This window comes from Battus philenor, unplaced genomic scaffold, assembly GCF_028537555.1.
Source record: "Battus philenor isolate CCGP_79_NKW_IND1 unplaced genomic scaffold, ilBatPhil1.0.hap1 SCAF_13, whole genome shotgun sequence".
NCBI lineage: Eukaryota > Metazoa > Arthropoda > Insecta > Lepidoptera > Papilionidae > Battus > Battus philenor.
This window is the reverse complement of record NW_027181675.1, coordinates 8,639,676-8,660,608: the sequence shown is the minus strand read 5'-3', so window position 1 is coordinate 8,660,608 and position 20,933 is coordinate 8,639,676. Positions and strand designations below refer to the sequence as shown.

The 20,933-nt window shown below is 31.2% G+C and overlaps 1 protein-coding gene, 1 long non-coding RNA gene and 1 other non-coding gene across 3 annotated transcripts; all 3 read left to right on the top strand.

Moving 5' to 3' along the window:
* The first annotated feature begins 17,840 nt into the window (after window positions 1–17,840).
* TRNAQ-CUG (transfer RNA glutamine (anticodon CUG)) lies at window positions 17,841–17,912 on the top strand. The gene has a single exon. It is a non-coding gene; the product is annotated as a tRNA-Gln (tRNA).
* A 1,032-nt stretch (window positions 17,913–18,944) lies between these two features.
* Window positions 18,945–19,758, top strand: LOC137933566 (uncharacterized). Its single transcript, XR_011109131.1, has 3 exons — window positions 18,945–19,025; window positions 19,231–19,276; window positions 19,663–19,758. It is a non-coding gene; the product is annotated as an uncharacterized lncRNA (long non-coding RNA).
* Window position 19,759: 1 nt separating this feature from the next.
* LOC137933565 (intraflagellar transport protein 22 homolog) lies at window positions 19,760–20,835 on the top strand. The gene is made up of 4 exons (XM_068777554.1): window positions 19,760–19,847; window positions 20,032–20,207; window positions 20,437–20,639; window positions 20,714–20,835. The coding sequence occupies exons 1-4, from the start codon at window positions 19,806–19,808 to the stop codon at window positions 20,833–20,835; spliced, it is 543 nt and encodes a 180-aa protein (XP_068633655.1). The 5' UTR covers window positions 19,760–19,805.
* Window positions 20,836–20,933: the final 98 nt, after the last annotated feature.

Genomic DNA, 20,933 nt, shown 5'->3' with positions numbered 1-20,933 from the left:
GGGTCATTTAAGACCCCATGCGCCTAATTGAGTGATTTTCTTAATGCGCCTAATTAAGGGTTAAATGTTAAACAAATGTAAATTTAAAAACAGCATTGATCGAAAATTTGAACTGCACCTTACCATTTAAAACAGAAGTTAGCTTTTACTTTGATATCAAAACCGGCTCCTGGAGTCGACCATAAGGTTATAAAATAAAAAGTCGATCAGCCGGATGGCGTGTTACGCAAGAGTGGATATAAATAAAAAGTGGTTTCCCTTTCGAGCAGATAGGAAGTTCAACAGCCGCCGGCAAACCGGAATGGGATTTTTCTGGACCAACCATTACCTTTTTATATAATTCTCAAAAAAATCTAAATTTGCATATATTGCATAGGTTATATATATGTATATTTAAATTCAGACTTTACTAAATGTGGTCGGCCATTTTGCTTACCAAACCTACACGTTCTTTTTTTTTTCGAAAAATGATTTCCTAAATGGTTTACCAAAAAAATTATAATAAAATTAACAACAGAAATATCACTGACACAACGGTATTTTATTTTACATAGCTACAGTGCTCTGGGAATTTTCTAAATAACACGACATTTGTCAACTCACGAACTAATGTGACGGAATGGACAGTGGCTCGTTTGTCGTTCATAAAACCAGAAAAAACTACTAAAACAACGTTGTCCGCGTAGATTCATTTACGGCATCTGATAGCCAAGTTTATTGGGCATTGTATTTACGATGCGATACAAAGATAAACCGATATCGATACATAGATATTCCTTACAATAATCAATTACCGCCCGCTACCAGCAGAGCCTCTTAAATCGAATGACCGAACAATGTGGCGTCGAGTTTAATTGAACCTTATTTAATTCTTAAAAAGTTTAATTAATTGGAACTACCAATCAAGCTAAAAATAGGGCGCTTGTTTTAGCACTCTTATTAACATTATTTATTTCCTAATAACTTGAGATTTCCTAAGAGATGTTTTAAAGAAATTGGTGTTATGATGGTTGCTTCGAAATACATATTTAATAACATATTATTTATACGCCAAAATATAAATAATTATATAAGAAATAATGACAGACACATCATAAATATAATGACTTCAATAAACCCGTAATGCTAAAATTTCGACTGCAAAAACTTAAGAAATCCTTCTTGAGGGTTCGCTCTTGCTAAATACACGCATATGTAATAAAGTTCTATAAGATATCTGAGACCTTACTTTTCTTGGTTTTAAATCTAAAATGAAAAGTGCGTTATCAAATAAATCCTATTATAACATGCAAGAGTTTTGGTTGAACGAAAAATGAAACTGTATTGTTGACTCACTGACAGGGTTAATATTATAATGAATATATTAAACATTTTAATATTCTTTAATAAAGAGAAATGTTCTGCTTCTCAGCAGATCTGCACTCCGAGCAGATGGTAAGTTACTACTATGTTAGAATAATTTGATTTGAAAGTGCGGGCCTATTTGCCAAAAAATATATTTTGTTTTTAAATTTGAAATCTAGTAATATAGTTAAAAATATTCATACTTGTGTACAAAGACTATGGACAACAATGACTAGCAAAATTGTTTACGTTATTAATACGCAATTTTGCCTCGTTAGACATTTTTGGTTTTGCTGTTTAAAAAAATCTTCTCTTTGTATGTTCAGAATGGACATGTCCATAAGTATTACTTTTCTTGTTTATAATAGTAATAATAACCAACATAAACATAAGCTATGAATTATACAGGAGAGAGATCGTATCGTATAAGTAGCAAGCATTTGAATTTTAAAGTATTTTTTTTGTTATGATAATTTTAAAGATTAACATAATTGCACCAAATGACGCACCAGACGATTCCAGCTAAATGTAACATGCCTATCTCGTACATGACTTTACTGTAAATTTTATAAAGGTAAATATGAAATGGGTAGTAAAATACGTTGACTGAATTCATTTAAGTAACGGTACATCATAGAAACTCATAAATATTTATATCTAAGCATGAAAAACCAAAATATGAATATAGTGTAAGGAAAAACCTTGAATTAAAAATATATTTAAGTTGTATAGAGCTTGATAATCTGTCTTGGCCTTGTAGACATAACTAGTTTAATGCATATGTTAGCAATAGTGAAATTATTTTGGTACAAACATGTGCACAGAAAAATACGACTCAAGAGCCAGTTTATATACTAATGTAAAAATAAAAATTATTTAGTCAATATTATGTTGAGTAAACAATATTTAGTTCAAATATAAATTTGTTTTTACAATAGTCGAACTATGTTATGTATATTATGGTAGTAATGAGCATTTAATCAGGCAAGTATCAACTTATAAATAATTTATTGTTTATCAAAATAGTCCATTTGGAAATCTATGCACCATTGCATATTGTAAAACCATAGTGGGAAGCAGCGAGCTCGACCACTCCTCTTTAGGAGTCTTTCCACGGCCTCTTCGAACGCAGCCACCGCTTCTTCGACATCTAGAAACTGTGACCCGCGGAATTTTTCTTCTATTTTTGTGAATAAATAAAATTCCACGTTGGTAGATCGTGACTGAGCTCCGTACCGTTTCGAACTTCACGTAACGAACCACGTAAATTCATATCATAATCAAATACTAGGTTTTTTATTTCGGCCGCGTGCAGATTATCCAGATGAAGGTGGTCTTTGCTGCGTGGACATTGTTCTCGAAGCTTTTTCAAAACAAAGGGCAAAAGATTTTTTCAATAATTATGGCCATTGGAGCCTATCCAACCAAAACGAGGCGATCACTTTCTTTCCTACGCCTTTTATTAATTGTTTTGTACATTTTTCTATAGGAAATACTGACTGTGAAGATCGTCTCTTGGTTTCTGGATCGTGACAAAATATCAAAGTTTTGTCCTCTGCAACAATGTCAAATACAGCATTTGAGGTACCACTGTCGAATTTCACGACACCCATCAATATAAATTTGACCCATACCAGTGCCCAAGGTTACTCGAATTTCCTAGTACGTCTCTCTTGTCAGATTCTCATGTGCCACATAACTTCGATGCTACTTTCAGTTGAAAGATATCACAGACATTTTTACAAATAAATAGCAGTACGAAATCAGAGTTTCATCACCAAAAGCTAACTAAAGTTTAAAGTGACAGTTTTGCTGACTAACACCGTAACGAAAATCGTATTATTTTTCAACTGTTATATCTACGTATAATAACAACGAAACGAATTTTTAAGGTTTGCACTAATTGGTGACATTTGTAAAAACAAATGACAACGTAATGTAGGTGACAAGATTGGAAAGAGGAGTATTAAGATTTATAAGAATTCAATATTCGCAATTAATTTTTTTTTTAATATTATCATTAAATTGGCCAGTTCTAAAAACTTTCAAAGCCATAAACGTATTTTATCACTAAAACAAATATATGTTCACTACGAGGATCGTAGAATTGTTCTAAAATTACAACATTTATCGCAAGGTAATATTTACTTAAGCGTACTTCGATAGCAGAGATATTTTCATGGAACATTATGGCCCTTTGTAACCAAAACATTCGACCGGTATGGTAAACTTGCATTCCTTGCACGTACTAAAAGAACGAAAAAATAAATTTACTTTTCATGAAGGATATTTTAAAAATACAATAAATTTAAACATTTAAAATACTTTAGACAAAAATTCTTTTAAAAGATTTTCCTTTGAGGACAAAAATTAAATTACGATAATATTAAGGAATCAAACTTTCAAAAAATCTCTATATTCTAATAACACTATAATTTTTGTCAAATTTCTTGAAAATAAGAATAAATTATGATACTTACACCTGTTACGCAGTACTAAATACCCGGTGATTATTTTTTTGTTTTGTTTACATTACCTAAGATTTCTTTTTTGAAAGATAATAATTTGTATAAATTTTCTTTCGAACAGAAATGGATAGCATACCACCGAAATAACGAATATTTGCAAACTAAATTTCTCGACTGTATAATTTCTCTATTCAATGTCTTGGTGAATTCTGTAACTGCATTCAGAGATGAAGACTAGAATATTGACTGATGGATTAAGAAACATGAAGGTACAGTCCTTTTGATGCACTGGAAAGACAGAACAGTTTATTTACGCCAAACAACTCGTAAATGATACAAAATTTTGTCAACATTGAACAATTTTTTTACCTCCCTTTGCGTATCGCTAAAATACTTGTTAAGATTTTACCACCCTTTTTTTTTAAACTATCAGTTATAAAGTAACCAGTCAGCTATCACAGCGATTCGGTTATATTTATCACCCCACTCCATTTTAATCTCCAAATTATAAAAACTTAAATATTTTACTGTAAACTAGCATGAAAATAAAAAAAAACACAATGAACTCATATAAATGGGCAGATTCCAAATTCAAAAGCAATATTTTGTTTATTTTTAATTATAACGATATTTATGGCCAGTCTATTATAGTAAAGGAATATTCAATACTCGGAAATAATTTGATGACATGTCTGTTGTGAACTGATATGCTTATTAAACGTACCACGGCTTGTTTATAACGTGAGTATTGAACGACAGTCCTGTTAATTAGCTGTCATGTTATTACGTTTATATTCCTATGTTTAGTTTTAATACGTCTGATAAAAGCATGTTTTCTTTTTAAAAGAAGTATTGGTACACGAAATTACTCGATATCCAATATTACCTTTTCCGTTTACCTTAACCTACATGTTTAAAAATAATTTTTATATCAATACATGAAGAACCAATTCTTGTTAGTTATACCATTTATAATCCTAAAATAGTTTACATGAATTTTATGTCAGTATGTTTGTCATCGTTCTGAATAGGGTAATAAGGCAATATGATATTCATCAATTATCAATAAAAAAATTTAAAAAACATCAGTCAAACCGTATTAAAAAAATACAATAAATAATTTTGAGTAAATTAGAAAATTCGAAATCATCTCATTTATTGACTGCTTAGGTAGAACGAAGTTCTCCAGGTCAGCTAGGAACATATTTAAATAAGTATATGTTAAGGTAAAACTTAAATTAGGAGAAATTTTAACATTAGATGAACCATTATACCGAACCTTAATAAGAGTGTAGTGTATGTATAATCTATTATGTGTTACGAGTAGTAATCCTATTTGTCTAAAATTTAACATGGCAATATACATTACATTTATATGACTTAAAGCAGCTTTTTTATAATTACAATTTTATATTATTTCATATTATACAATTTTGACTTGACCAGTTTTAAACATTAAATAGGCGTTAATTCTAAGAACTAATAACTTGAATGAAATAGCATGTGTAGTTAAAATTTACATAATATTCACGTTGTATTAAAAAAAAAGCCACCTTTCTCCTCAGGATTAATATTTATATCGTAAACGCAAAATCGTGACTCGAGTCCTGGTCGGAGTGGCCCATTGTTACCAAACCTTTCTCGAGCCCAACTTTGTTAAACCGCTGCGAATTCGATGACCTCAATCGATATTGTAGTGAAAAGGTCATCAAGTACGTCATAACATTAGGATATACAAATTTATCGTTTATTACTGATTCATACATTCATATTAAACACCGGTTAGAAAATTTATTATTATTAACACTTTTTTACACACCATAGAAAATAAATATAAGAATAATATACAAATAAATATTAACATAATAGAAAGTAACGATGTATACAGAGTGATTAGTTATAGATGTAAAAGCTTTGCAGGGGTGAATGTTTAGCCATTTGCTGTCTATTGATATCTAGTACAATCTATACAAAAATGAAAGTTTTTATAAATTAATAAATATTAAAATTCATTATTGCTTATTATCTGTCCCTGCAGACTTTGTAATCTACCAAAAATTTTCGGCCCATTGTATTCCAATTAAAAAAATAATTAATGTAACATATTTCTAAGTGATCACTTTACATAGAGTGATTGGGAAAGTGCAGCACACTAATGAGCTATAAAGACCTTTAAAGTTTTTACATCTGTAACCAATCAACCTGTACATATACATTAAATTTATGGAATTTAACTTTATAACATTTACGTCGGTAAAGAAGAACATTATGACGAAGCTTTGATTATTTGAGATTCATTTTTACATCGCAGCGGGATATTCTAATAAAGGCCTATCATAAAAAGTTATAGTGACATAAAACCAAGTTAAACTAAAGCTCATGTTTACTTCCAGTTTTCTTCTATCTCTTCTACTAGTTAAATATTTGGCACGTATTAAGAAAAATATTCGTCAAACCTGGTACTTTATAGGCAATAAATAAAACCGAGTAATAAACGTCGCAATGAAAACTGTCTTTAAAGATATTAAAGCATTAGAGACACTTAATGATAATGAATTAGTATGTATATATTAATTTCATGTTCAATTATTTTATCAAAGTTTATTTTTTTGTTCACATAATTTTTAATTTCGTCGCTGTAAAAAACTATGTAATTTTATAAACTTTTTTAATATTAACAAACGCAATTCTTATCATTTTTAATATAAACATACAATAATAACAAACACTGTTTTTCTTCGAGACTGAATGACTTTGAGTATTATTATTTTATATATTAATATATACTCTTACTTAAGTATGTACGAGTAAATCGTAAAAAAAATTTTGCACGAAATTGCATATCTCCGACATGATTACGAATATTCGTATCAACATTTTTTTTAGATACAACAAATTTGTGATAATTTAATAGGTTTAATAGCAATAGTAAATCCTAACGAGACAAGATTAAAATTTTATTTATTCTGTGGTTCAATGGTGTCTGCTAAACTTAATGTTAGTTAAATTTCAAATGAACCAAAGTTTTAAAATGTCAAGTACTCATAGTTAGTAATACGCGTTATATTCACTATACTTTAGCAATATAATAGGAATTAAACAAGTTTTTATTTTCTTATGTATTTTAGGCATTAAGTAAGATTGGTGTATGTTCCAAGTTAAGAACCAAATAAAATTAAAAAAAAAACATGGGACTGCTTCAGTCTGATCTCAAGTAAAACCTTCCTCAATAAAACTTTTTCACACAACCTCAGTAAGGCGCGATTATTAACGTCTTGCGAATTGGATTGTTAAGGGATTTAGCGAATCTTTGCTAATAAGAAATTGTTAGATAAAAGTAAAACGAATAATAAATAACAGTAAGTATTTTAAATGCATATATTCATATTTCATAATATGAAAGGCAGAAAATTGGAAATTTACAAAATTAAATTATGAAATGTTTTTACTTTTTTATTTATATTTAATTTTATTTGGCATCAAATTATTATTTAAAAGCTTACTTGAAGTAGCAAAATTATTATCAATGGATTAACATAGCATCTTCTTTTTGTGGTTTTGTTTAAAATAACAGTTTTGTATTTAATGAAAAGAATATAATGCTCATATCATGTTAACACAAGTAAGAGTTTCTTATTTTAATTTATCAAATATTTGCATAGTAAGAAGAAGGTTATCTTTCTTATGGTTATCATTCTTCATAAATTTTGATAAAACAATAGTAAATAACAAGAATAAAACAAAATCGTACTGCCCGTCTAAGGAACCGTAAAACATTATAAACATTTTGCAAAAGTGTAATAAATGAGAACCGTTAAAAAGTCACTTATTTTTTATTTGATCCATGACCTTCATCTCCTCCTCTTGCAAGCACACGGTTGTTAAACTTCCTGTTTACTGCAAAAGGAAACTACTTTTTTAATATCCCTTGCGTAACTGGCCAACCGGTCAATTACCTTTTTTTATTTTTACAACCTCACGGACTAGACTTCAATATCCTTAGCTTTTTCGCAATTAATTAATATACAATCAAAAATAATCTCTTTGTTGTTTACCTACAGTTCAAATTGGTATGATAATTTATCAAAAGCTATCTTAGTTTTATGTCTGTTCCTAACATTTTAACGTTCTTGTCACACCTTTGATGGGAGTAAAAAAATATAGGCACGTTGAGCATAAACGGTATATTTAACATTTTATTTAACCAAAAAATTACAAGCATTTTAACAGGTAATAAGAATTTTCTAATTGCTTTTTTTATAAACATCATTTTTACATCGTTTGAAATTTATTATACTTTGAATCAAAACGCTAGTATAAAATCATTAAAACATTGCCATAATAAAATACGTGTATAAAGTAGCCGAACTTGCAAAAAAAAAAAGACTGCAATGTATATCCGATGTTACATTAACTTTTATGATATATAAAAATAAAACAAGATACCCTCAAACAAAAAACGAAGAGCCTGTTATGGCTTTATAAAAGTACAGGCCACTTTAATTATTTTTAGCATACATCCCGCAAGTAACAAAGTAGCGGACGAATAAGACGGTTGATCATTCCTACTTTAACATTCGTGGGACTTGGCACTATAGACTTTCATCAAAAATTAAAAGAAAGCTATAGAGACTGGGCGAAATACTGCGGCCTCTGCTAGCTGTTTTCGGCAAGTAAGCGATACTGCGCTCATTTCGCGTCGGGGTTAGCCTTACTCAAGCGAACCCAACTACTCTAGAAACCCCAGACCCTTGATATCGCCGGCGATCTCGGAGAGGCATCTACGTACACCTAAGTAGATTTAAATGATTAAGATTCCTCCACGCCTAATGACTAAAAAAAAACAAGAAAATGTTGTAAAAGAATACCAAAATGAGGCAACGCTGAAACAAGAAGCCAATGTATCAACAGGCTACATACAATCCAAGCTGCTACCATTCCCGCTGGAGATACTACGCGCATGGGTATATTTGGCGAAAATTTTAGATCGATCAGTTAATGGGATGAAATCGCATTCCGTATTTATACAAGTAATAAGGGTCCTACAAAATTATTTCACACCTATTAATATAAAGCACTTACACTATGTTATTTTTTTTGTTACTTAAGGCATAAATACACATAAGTTATTTGACATAGTAAGAACACAGCCTTGGACCTTACATGACCAACTCCGCATGGCTTGACTCTCTCAACCACTTCGACGATGGAAATGATTCGTTCATTGACTAATCTAGTATAACCCTGAATGAATTAGGGTTATACAAAATATATACTCAAACTCGATCTAAATGGAAATAACTATGTAATTAATAAACGCTAACTTTTGCAATGTATTCTAATTTTAAAAATCAACACTTTTAAATCGGACTTAGACCTTTAAAGATAATTTTTATTTTAGATGACAATAATATATTTGATGACAATAATTTTATCTTTTCTATGGTATTCTTCTTCCTTTATTTTAGCTGATGGGTGTCCACTGTAAGGCATAGGCCTCCTTCAAAGATCGCCACGACGACTTTCCGCGTCCTTCACTATGGCATTTGATATTATTAGAAATAATTTCATAATAATAAACACTGTACACAAGATAATGTAATTCCGGGTACATTTTATTATATATCCGAATATTATATATTAATAGTTCCCCATAAATAACTAAAAACTCGGCACCTTGAGCTTATTTATTGCGAATATGCACAAGGGCATGTTCATATCTAATCGTACAATTGTAAATTCTCCTATAAAGGCAGTGAGAATACAATCGATAGTGTAATAATTCATACGTCAAAAACATGATAAACTTACCATTCAAGTCTCATAATCGTTCTATTGAAAAGGATTTTAGTAGAAATAAAAGCATAGAAATTTGAAAACGCGCGGGCGTGCGGAGGCGTTAAGTCCTATTTCACTTATACACGCACCACCCACTCGCGATCACGTTCGGTGAACACCGTCTAGAATATACCGGATGATTTTTATGAGACTAAAATCTTTAAACGAGTGAATGCAAATCTTATTTGCTGTCAATAATTTTAAGTACGCCATATTTAAAATGAATAGTAATGATAATAAGTAACGTAATTATAATATATTATGAAAAAGCGTTTTTAAATTCGGATATACACATATTAAAATAAATTGTTGTTTAGTTGATATCTCTGTTGACTTCGTACTGCCAAAAATTATTAACTTGTTGTATTCCAATAATAAAAATAAATTAATCTGGATATTTCCCAATGATTACTTTATACAAGATGATTGAATATAGATGTGAAAGCATTAAAGCTTTTTGTTAACAAATGAACGGTACATTAACTCTTTTAAAGCTTTTACACCTATAGAAAATCAAACTGCTTATTTACTTTTATACGCACGACTTACAACAGTGAAATGTGGTTTCTGACTTCGGACCTCATTGTCAAACTTACACGCTCAACGAGCAATAGAGAGAGCTACGCACGGGACTTCCATACGAGATTGAATCAGAGATAGAACAAAGTAACTCATATAACCCAGCGAATGAGCAAGTTATAGCGACAGTGGTCAGGCCACGTAGCGCACAGAACAGATGGTCGCTGCGGCATTAATGTTGTTCTGTAATAGAGACACCGGCAAACGCTTCCTAAAAAGTTCAACCATAAGATGGACATACTCTCATGATCACGCTTCTATCAAGAATTTATGACTAGTAATGAGACTCATCATAAGTTAAATAATGACTAACAATCAACATCATCTCAGCCGCAAGACGTACACTGCTAGAAGTGGGACCTCTCCGTGAATTTCCAAAAGGATCGAAAGACGATTTTTTTTTTCTAATACTTGCATAATGCATCGTTCGGTGGCTTTAACTCGTACACTGCGCTAGTAGATCCGCGATATTCACTCTAGCATCTTGACGATTCAGTTGTAATGAATCTTGACTGATTGCACTTTTTTGCAGTTGAAAAGAATTAAAAATACCATGAAAAAATAAAAAATTGACGAAATATAAGTACGTTAACAAAAAAGAGCGTTTAATTTTATCTAAAATAAAAGTACACTGAGTAAACTACGTCATTAAAAAATCTGTGATAGAATAATTTATTATATGTATTATTCTTTCCGCTATGTGCAACGTTCCCCATAGATTTCCAGTAAGACTGGTTGGGACGATCGTCATTCCACCTTTTGGATGAAAGTCCTACTCTGCGCTTGCCTTCTTCATGATCTTCAATCCAGAAGCTTCTTGCCCCGGCAGCTATCTGTACTACGGGCTAAGCAGTCCGCCCTCAACCACTTGAAGTCGGCTACTTTCGTTCGTCAACGACCTCTTATTCCTGATTCGATGTCGGAGAGCAATCCCGGGCATAGCCCATCCATGAATCGTTGAGCAACTGTGAGGCTGCCATTGAAACCCGTAGTGAGACCACATTTCTGTGCCGTTAATCATCTTTGTTGTTCATACTATGTAATGAAGTTAAAAGATATGTTATCTTACATCTACCATAAAATTCAATGTTTGTATAATGACAGCGGCTACTGATTTACGCAGCGAACATCGATACTTCGATGGGGGATAACAGCTTATCGCGGCGTATATACAATGCCGAATAAACTCGGCTATCTGATGCCGTAAATGAATCAGAGCAAAGAGATTGTTAAATAAATTCTGACGTGCGTACAACCAATAAATTGCTTTTATTGCGATGCTCGCACTTTATAAACTGTTTATCATTACATGTGCATTCAATTTTACTTGCTGAACAAACAATATAACTGTTAATTGTACATCCATAAAAGTTAATTGTTTTATATATCTGGTCGTGATTTTCCCTCTTCGTAAAATTATATAACAGCTGATAATCAAACACGATCTATTTTCATCGATTTGGGTTTGTGTCGAACGCGCGGAAAAGTTTTCAGATAAATACTAGCATAGTTTAAACCATTGTAATCACGGACACAAACTAAGTATTCCACTTTTCCTTTTATAAAAAATTATAAAAAAAAAAAACATTTTAATTACTCATTTCGATTTAACGACTGTGCAGATTACGCTAACATTGTAATAAAATATTGTATATTAGGATCATTAAAATACTGTTACACTATTATTAAGTTAACTGAGCGATGTCATTTTCTGATTCCATATACCAGGCAAGTCTCCCTTATCAAGGCTTCTAGTCTATCACAACAGGGGCTTCTTTCGCCACTTCTTTTCCTGGCGCCAATGCTATAAGAAGTGTGCAACGCCATACGCGTCTTAGGTATGCGCGCAGTGAGACGAGGAAATCTCGATCGCTCCATTCGCTCTACGAGTATAGCAGCTCTAAAAATTACACCATATCGGAATGTTAAATGCGTACCCAATAACAACTTAAGCCAAAAAATCCATTAGTATTCTGTTGCATCTAATGCTTGGCTGGTGGCAATCAGGGAAAATATATATAGTAACGACGAATAACCTCAAAATAATTCTCTTAGTTATTCAATAAAGGTTCAGTTCAATCGCCATAAACGCTCGACTAACTCTTACAGGGTAAAATTGAAAATACCAGTAGGTCAACACTTGGCACTAACTTTAATTTAGCCTTTACATTTGATACGATTCAATAGATCACTTTACCGAGATATTAATTAGATTACTCATAATAAACTAACGAACTCCAACTACGGTCTTCACAAGCAAGGTTACAGTGGCTCAACCAAAGAGGAGGGCTATGCGGGATATTTCTTTGAGATATCGAATCGGGAATAAAGATATCTGTAAACGAATTAAAACGAATGATAACCCAGTGGATACGTAAGTTAAAGTGGTAGTAGGCAGAAATAACCTTTGGGACATCAAGATTCTGGAATGGAGGCCACAGACCAGCAAGCGCACCTCCGCCCACGCGGTAGACAGACCGTCTTGTTTAGACGGTCCCATTAAAATGTATGTTAGATTATTTATATGATATAAATAATAACGATAAAAATGATGTAACTAATTAAAATAAGTAAAAATGGACAATTTTACTAATATGTTACATTTAGCATAAAAATACGTAGTTATACACAGAATTCATTATTTAAAAGCTCAAGATGATATCTTTTACTGATATCGCAACGTCAATTTAGTACAAAGTTATACAGTAAAATGTAAAGGGACAAAAATTACGAGCTCGCTTCGTATTTCAGCCCACGCGTATTAAGCCGTTCCAGATATCTGTATCTCCCGGAGTTGTTTATAATCTAGCAACGAAACTTTAATTTGTACATTTGAATAATATTTTTGCAGAGAAATATAGCAAGTGCTATGACTAAGTACATTTTTTTCTATGAAACTACTACTATTACAGGAAAGAAGACATTCGTAGATGAACGCAGGTAGCCAACACAGCCCAGTGAATTGGTAAGTTAAAATGACAGTGGTCATAGCACATATTGCACAGAAGGGATAACCGCTGGAACCTTAAGGTTCTGGAATTGAGAGCATGCACCGGCAAGAACATTCGCTCGCAAGGTAGAAAGACGAATTTGTTATGGTTATCGGAAGCCGCTGGATATAAGTCGCTTATAACCAGACCGGGTTTGGTGTCTGTGTGGGATTGAGATGGATTGGGAATGGCTATGGGAGGCCTATGTCTAATACAGGACGTCTTACGGCTGAAATATATAATAATGATTACAAAAATACTACTTCGTTATGGAATTATATATTATACATATTTAATTGATAACACAAAATACCATATATAAGAAAAAAAAAAACATGTATTATATTATTCAAGCATGTGCTACTTGAAACTCATTTATTGCATAGCCCGCTAAGACCCGCAGGGCGCCATGGTAAAAGACTGTCATTAAAACTTTTTATGACGCTTCGATATTATCTTCCAGTCATTCATTATGGTCGCCTGCCAACTAATGAGAAAAGAACCAGTTAAAAATATTAAACTTATAGACAAACATCTAAAGACGGAAGTTAAAACAAATGTATTTTTCGCTGTGTAAAATATTTTATTACCCTATCTTTTATGTATTGCTTATTGTAGTTAGGTATTATAACTGTAACGATTGTTATTTTTATGACATGTATTAAAAGTATTTTAAACTGTAAATAATATGTAATAGGTATGTACAAAAAACATTTTTCGCTTGATTACCGCCCTAACTATTTTCCCCTATTAAACAAGTCCTAAAAACCGCTATTTGAGCTCAATATTTTGCTCATAACATGAACAAATATTGAATTATTTATTCGAATTTTTTGATTATATTTTTTTTCAAAGATGTATAGATCCTCACCTAACATAAAAAAATATTTTTTATTTCTGAGGGGACGTTAGCGTCATTTTGTTTTTTTTTTAATTACATCAAGTGCCAAATATAATGACGTCCCGATTTGTATATAATGTTACAAGCTGTAAATTCAAACGATGCATATTGCATTTGATGCCATTTTAAAAAAATTTCAAACATTAAAAATACATCAATTATATTTAATAATTTTGATAAAAATCTCATAGCTTTAATTAGCGAGAAATGCCACAGATAATACCACAACCGAAGATAATTTGACAAGACTAGCATTTACTGACGACTTTTATTATAGTCAGACATTTATTCTGAGTGGCAGTCCAATTACGTACCTCCTGCGCATAAACCACGAATAATTTTATTTCAAGAATTTACTTAACATAAAGATTAAATAAGTAAATTTAAAAACGCTCAAGTTTAATAATTACAATAACCCATGTTAAAGAACATGAGTGCACAACACTTATGTAGTCTCTTTTATACGTATTATTTATACGGAGTAAATATTTTCTACATTGTTAAATATAAAAATAAATGGACAAAAATACTTTTAATTTTTTTCAAAGTAAAAAAAAGTAACAAAATGTACATGTTTCACGGTTTGTTTTATTTTGAATATATCATCCCTCAATCATGAAATGTGAAAAGAATCATTGAGATCTCACAGTTATAGTTCTAATGAAAGTATTAATTAAGGAAAGTACTAATTCTAAATAATAATGTTTAAAATTATGATTTACAATAATATCAAACGAACCTAACCGAGATTTGTTAAAACAAATATAGCAAAAGGTACGATTGCTATCGCGTCGAACACAACTCAAAAAGATGCACTGTCACCTTTTGACTTGGCAGCATATTGGCATGCAAATTAATTAAATCGATTTAGTAAGCAAAAGTAACAAAGTTGTATTAAATCTTATAATTGCAATAAGTCAGTTAAATCAGTCAATCTATTGAAATATGGAATACTAGCGATTTGCTTGTACTTTTCTTATTCTAAGTTTTCACGAACTTTAACAGAACATTAATTATGGGAATAATCGGCTTCGCAACAACCTAACGTGCAAAAGCATTGTTTCTAGGGTATGAAAATAAACTGTTTGTAACAATTTAAATAAAATGAAATAATCTTACGTAGTACATAGAGATAACGAAAAATAGCATTTCAAAATTTTAGAAGATACCTTCCAAACAATAAAACATTAATTGTTTAATTTACTATATTCAAACAAGACAAAGACATTTGTTCTACGTAGAATCGAGTTCCTATTATAAAACAATGTCAAAAGTTAAAAGGACATCAAATTAGTAGACTTAAATGTATTAATTTCAATAGTTTTGATTTGAAATTATATTTTGAATGTGAATATATATTTTTTTCTATTTATGATACGCAATATGCATTATTATAAGAGTGAGTAATGGTAGCACGGAGAAAATCGACCTACGGGGCCGTCCGCCCGATGTCAATCAGGATCGGTTCTGCTCTGTAGATGCCGCCACGATTGCATATCGAGAGAGTCGCTTCTATTGGTGTGTCATGATGAATGTAAACAGGAACGTTAATAATGAAGTAGGGGTTCTTCCGAGCAGTTACTTCATTTCAACGTTCAAAATGCACTATAGAATTCTTAACCATCATTAATATTTGTTTTTTGATTAAAAAACGTTATTCTTAATTATTTGATATAGCCAATGATAGTAATAATTTGAAATGGTTTATTATACTACGCGATTATTACTATTTTCATTGATATTTTATAGAAAGTTTCAAAATATTCAGTAGTGGTTTAAGCACTGCACATCGTAAGACATAGTTCTAAAACAATGAGATTGAAATGTTTATACATTTCCTACTTGGGGATAAACAAAATTGCAATCCAAGAGCAAAATCCTGCGCAACATTACATTAATGCTAGTCACCCTGACATAACATCGCACGTCTCCACGAGGTATAAATGTAATCAACTATATTAATCCCATGCGGAGTTTGTTTTAATATTGCATGTAATGGCATTTAATTTAATATAGTAAACAATTTTTTAGTTACATAAAAATAATGCATTACACAACACCGTACATTCTTAATGAAAGTTTATTTCATGCTTAACATGTCCCAAATTTAAAATTGACTATAACTCTTCTATTTTAAATAAAAGCCGGTTTAAATTTCATCTCGATTATCATGACCGAAACATCCATCAACATCAAATTATAACGCTATCATGCCTTGTGCAATCAAGTGTTCATAATCGAAGGAGAAAAATGATTATTTCTTTTATGATCTTAGAACAATTTCGCGGCTTCTTATAACGGTACAAATTTTACATAACAATTATGAAACGTTTGTCTATAGGGTTAAAGAAAATACTTTTTCAGGGTTATTTGCATAAATAACCAATTTTAAGTTGTATTTGTTTCAATTGGATAAAATAACGCATATTCCCACTTTATTATAGGCTACTTAAAAATCATCATCATAACAGCCGATAAACGCCCACTTCAAGTACGCCTCCCCCAAAGATCGCCACGATTACTGCTCTTGCGCTGGTCATGCGTTTCCTTCTATACATCCTTAGGCACGTCATTTATAACAATTGGCATCTTGGGGACGGAGGGGAACTAGAGGGCGGATCAGTTGGCCAAGGACCAGTTCTCGATACAAGCACACCCTCTATTTATGGAAAGATTTTTCTCTGACAACCGTAGGGATTATTTTAGGGACTCCAAATTATCACGGAGTTTAAAGCAAACATAAGTCTCTAAAACTAGCCATAAGCCATAATTCAGGTTATTAAAATCAGGACGAGATGACGACCAGTTTTTAGCTATGATGATGCCCGGAACGTTCGATTCTAACCAAAATTAGATAGATCGAGTTTTATGACCCGGTTTGGAGGATTATAAATTATTTGGCACCATATCTACTTCATGTAATGCCATCACGCCGATTCAGTTTAAGAGATGAAAGAAAAAGTTAAATTGTGAACTACAATACTAGACATCTTTTTACCTACTCACTTGCCTATATACCTTACTTTTTTAACTTTTCAATTAACGCTCTATTTTTTGGTAAAAGTTATTTATAAAAATAATATAATAATAAAATGATTATTTTATATTTAACAGTTTATAACACAAATGACATATGTCATAAAACAATACAGTAATACGTAAACATTACTAAACGACGTTTTTTTAGCTACCACCTATGGTTTAGGATCTAGAATGGACGTACCAAGTAACGTAGAATCAATTAAAAGAGAATATTAACAACAAACAAACTGGTATTTATCATTAAATGTGACTACTATTTAATTAAAAATAATATAATTATACGTATTTAAATCTGAAACAAAATCTTGAAAGTTGTGCTTTAACGCCATCTACTGAAATATGTGAAGACTATTAGGCTGCCTCAATGCGTTTAAAAATTTTAATTATGTTTACACAACTATGGAAATGTGTACATAATATAAATATATTATAATATATATGTATATATATTATATAATAAATATGTACATAGTTCAAAATTTTTAAACTAAACAATTTACCTACAATTTTTCACAAAATAAAATAAATAATTGTATTTTATTACAAAAACTTTGCGACGATATTTACTGGTTAGTTAAACGAAACAACAAATTTGCCTAAAAATATAATAATTTTTATTATTTATCACGCTATGTTTAAATTTCGGTTGTAATACAAATATTGATGCCTACGATTAACGGTCCCATGGTGTAATGGTTAGCACTCTGGACTCTGAATCCAGCGATCCGAGTTCAAATCTCGGTGGGACCTTGTTCTTTTTGTTAACAATTCCGTTCTCTCTAAAATGTTAAATAGTTCAAAGTAATTGCATTTGATATGTTATTTCTCTTCAATTCCCTAACCATTTAAAAATTATTCGTTTATTTGGATTTTGCGTTCAATAAATTTTATTCACAAATGACTTCTTCGGGCAGTGTGGTAAAACCTTCACTTACCCAACCACGTGGCCCACCCACGTCTTCATCATCATGTCATCACGTCTAGGTCTTTTCTTACAGTTGCAAAATTGACATCTTGCAATTTTATAACTACTCTTGAAGCCCCTAATCGGTATTGTTTTTTTATTTTAATTAAAAACGGTCCATGACCCTTTTTGCCAGGAGAATTTCTTCGTTGTCAAATTTTTTTTCAATAAACATGAAGGTCTCTGTTCTAAATAATTTATTGTAGGCATGTTAAACTTTTCTTCAATGATATTAAAAAACGTTATCTACTATCCCAAACTGTATAAAGATGTGATAACATAATCGTTGATAGCTAGGAAATCAAGAGTTACTTCAATGGCTGTCAGAAGAGATAAATTATTTCAAATAAAACAAGATACCAAAATTAAAACTAATAAATAACAGTAAACAACAACCCGACTAACCCAAAATAATGCCAATCAATTAAAACAATAACAATATCAACAGACCTACAAGACAGACACTTCATCAATCGACTTAGACCCCCACGATGTTTTCAACATTGTAGAGTATAGACAAAGGGCACCGACTGCGTTTTAAAGCAAATTCAAAAAAAAAAATATTTTATCCAGAATCCAATTTTTAAATTGTATATAATTTGTTTATGCAAAGAAAGGAACAATTGAAAGTGAGGTTAATACAATTAAAACCTCGTTTTGAAATACAAACTGAATGGTTTTTAAGAATGAATGCTTTTTTCCCCGTATAACGTAGACTGCTCTTATCACTCATGACAGAAGCCCTCTGCCTGATTAAGTATCTACAAAAGTGATACATAAGTGTTCAGGTTTTTATTACGGTTCGTTTGTTTGTCTTGTGGGAATCCTACATTAGTTACATTATTTAAGTAATTTTTAATTCTCTTAATCCAGATCTTTCTTCGTGTAAACGTATACATGTAATACATTTTTGTTGTGTCTTTTTAGAATTTCTATTTAATATCTACGATAGGGCCACAAACAGAGCCACATTGGAATTTAGTTTCCAAATTGGTTATCAATTCACTTTGGGCACTTAGTCTAGGCCTCTTAGTAAGCAAGCTCGGCTTTTTCGGGAAGCTTTAGCTCGAGCATTAGTTTCACCCGAATCAATTCTATTTCCAGAAGGCGCCGTTAGCTGGATTAGGCTTACAAGACCATTTATTACAAGGTAGATAAGAATTTCTTATAATTTCGTTTAACAAAATTTTGTTTACACTGCACCATTCGGCGACCATCCTACTCGAATAATAACTGTCCACTTAAAAAAATATATCTTATTTTAAATTCAGATAAATACTTCCTCTAATACTGCCTATTCTACAGGTATTTTCCATTTATTTAACATAGCCATATTAATATATATATGTATCTACTGTTTATATTAAATATGTCTGTATAGTTTAAAAAAATAACTCATTTTTGTCAATCAGTTTTACAATTTCATTGATTTACATAAAATAATAAGCGATATGTATATATTGTATAAGGTATATGTATGTATTGTATAAGGTTTCGTATCAACAGTTATTTTTATAATGCTTTTATTTTTTATAGGTCTAATTTCGTTTCCTTGGCAACGCTAACTGCTAAACGAATCAATCGCCGCAGTCATCATACAGAAACATTACTTACTGGTGTTGTGTTCACGTTGTTTAGTTTTATTCCACCAAATTAAAGCAGTCTAGTGAATGTGAAACATGCATCACAAGTTGAAAATTTTGATGATTGGACCGCCTGACGTACGTAGTACCTACTTACATGACATCGAAATAATTCATAAATTTTAATATTTAAAGCTCTCATTCCTGACCATTGAACGTAATTTTATTTAGTTATTAATACAGAGTTTCTTCTGTCAGGATTCCAATGTATGCTGAATCTAACCGTTTAATAATTTTGAACTTTTAAATCGACGTGTTGCAGAGTGGGAAAACGTTAATAGCAAACTTCATATCAGATTCTTTAAATATAGAAGAAGTCGGTGTGCTAAGACCAACACAGGGCGTTCGTATTGTAGAATTTGAACTTTCAAATTTAAACGTTAACGGTACAAATGTTAATGTTGATATTGAACTTTGGGACTGTAGTGGAGATCATAGGTAATTTTTTTAATAGCGATTTGATTGTTATAAATTTTAACTTTAATTTACACCATTTAATACAAATATTAAATATTTGAAAATAATGTATAATATTCGAATTCCGGATTTCTTTTTTGCTGAAAACCAAGATAAATAACGTTACCTATATACATATCCCGTAATATTTTTTCCTTTAAGAAAAAGGGTGAGATTGTTTTTTTTTAGTTAAAGAAAATTAAAATTTCAGGTTTGAAACATGTTGGCCTGCACTTCGGCATGGAGTTCAAGGCGTTATATTAGTATGCTCCTCGAACACCATAGCCACTGCTGGAAGAGAAATGGAACTCTTGTACAACTACTTCGTTTCGCAATTAAAATTATCTGCAAAACAATGCGTACTATTTTGCAACAATGTTGATGACCATGAAGAAATAGACTCTTTACACTTATGTATAATATTTTCCCTATTAGTTGTTACAGAATGTTTATATCATTTTTATCTTGCAAAACTTTTATTTTTTCAGCTTCAACATTTTCGAAAGTATCGCAGGTTGCTATAAACATGAAGTCAGGAGGGAATCGTTTAAAAATAGATTTTTCCAAGTACATTACGTCTGTTTTGCAGGCAATAATTAAAGATGATTAATAATACGTCGACTGGTTTATATTGATATGCTTAGCGTTCCTTACCACCCCTCCAATACTTACCACAGTTTGGACATACTTTTAACTGAAAAACATCCA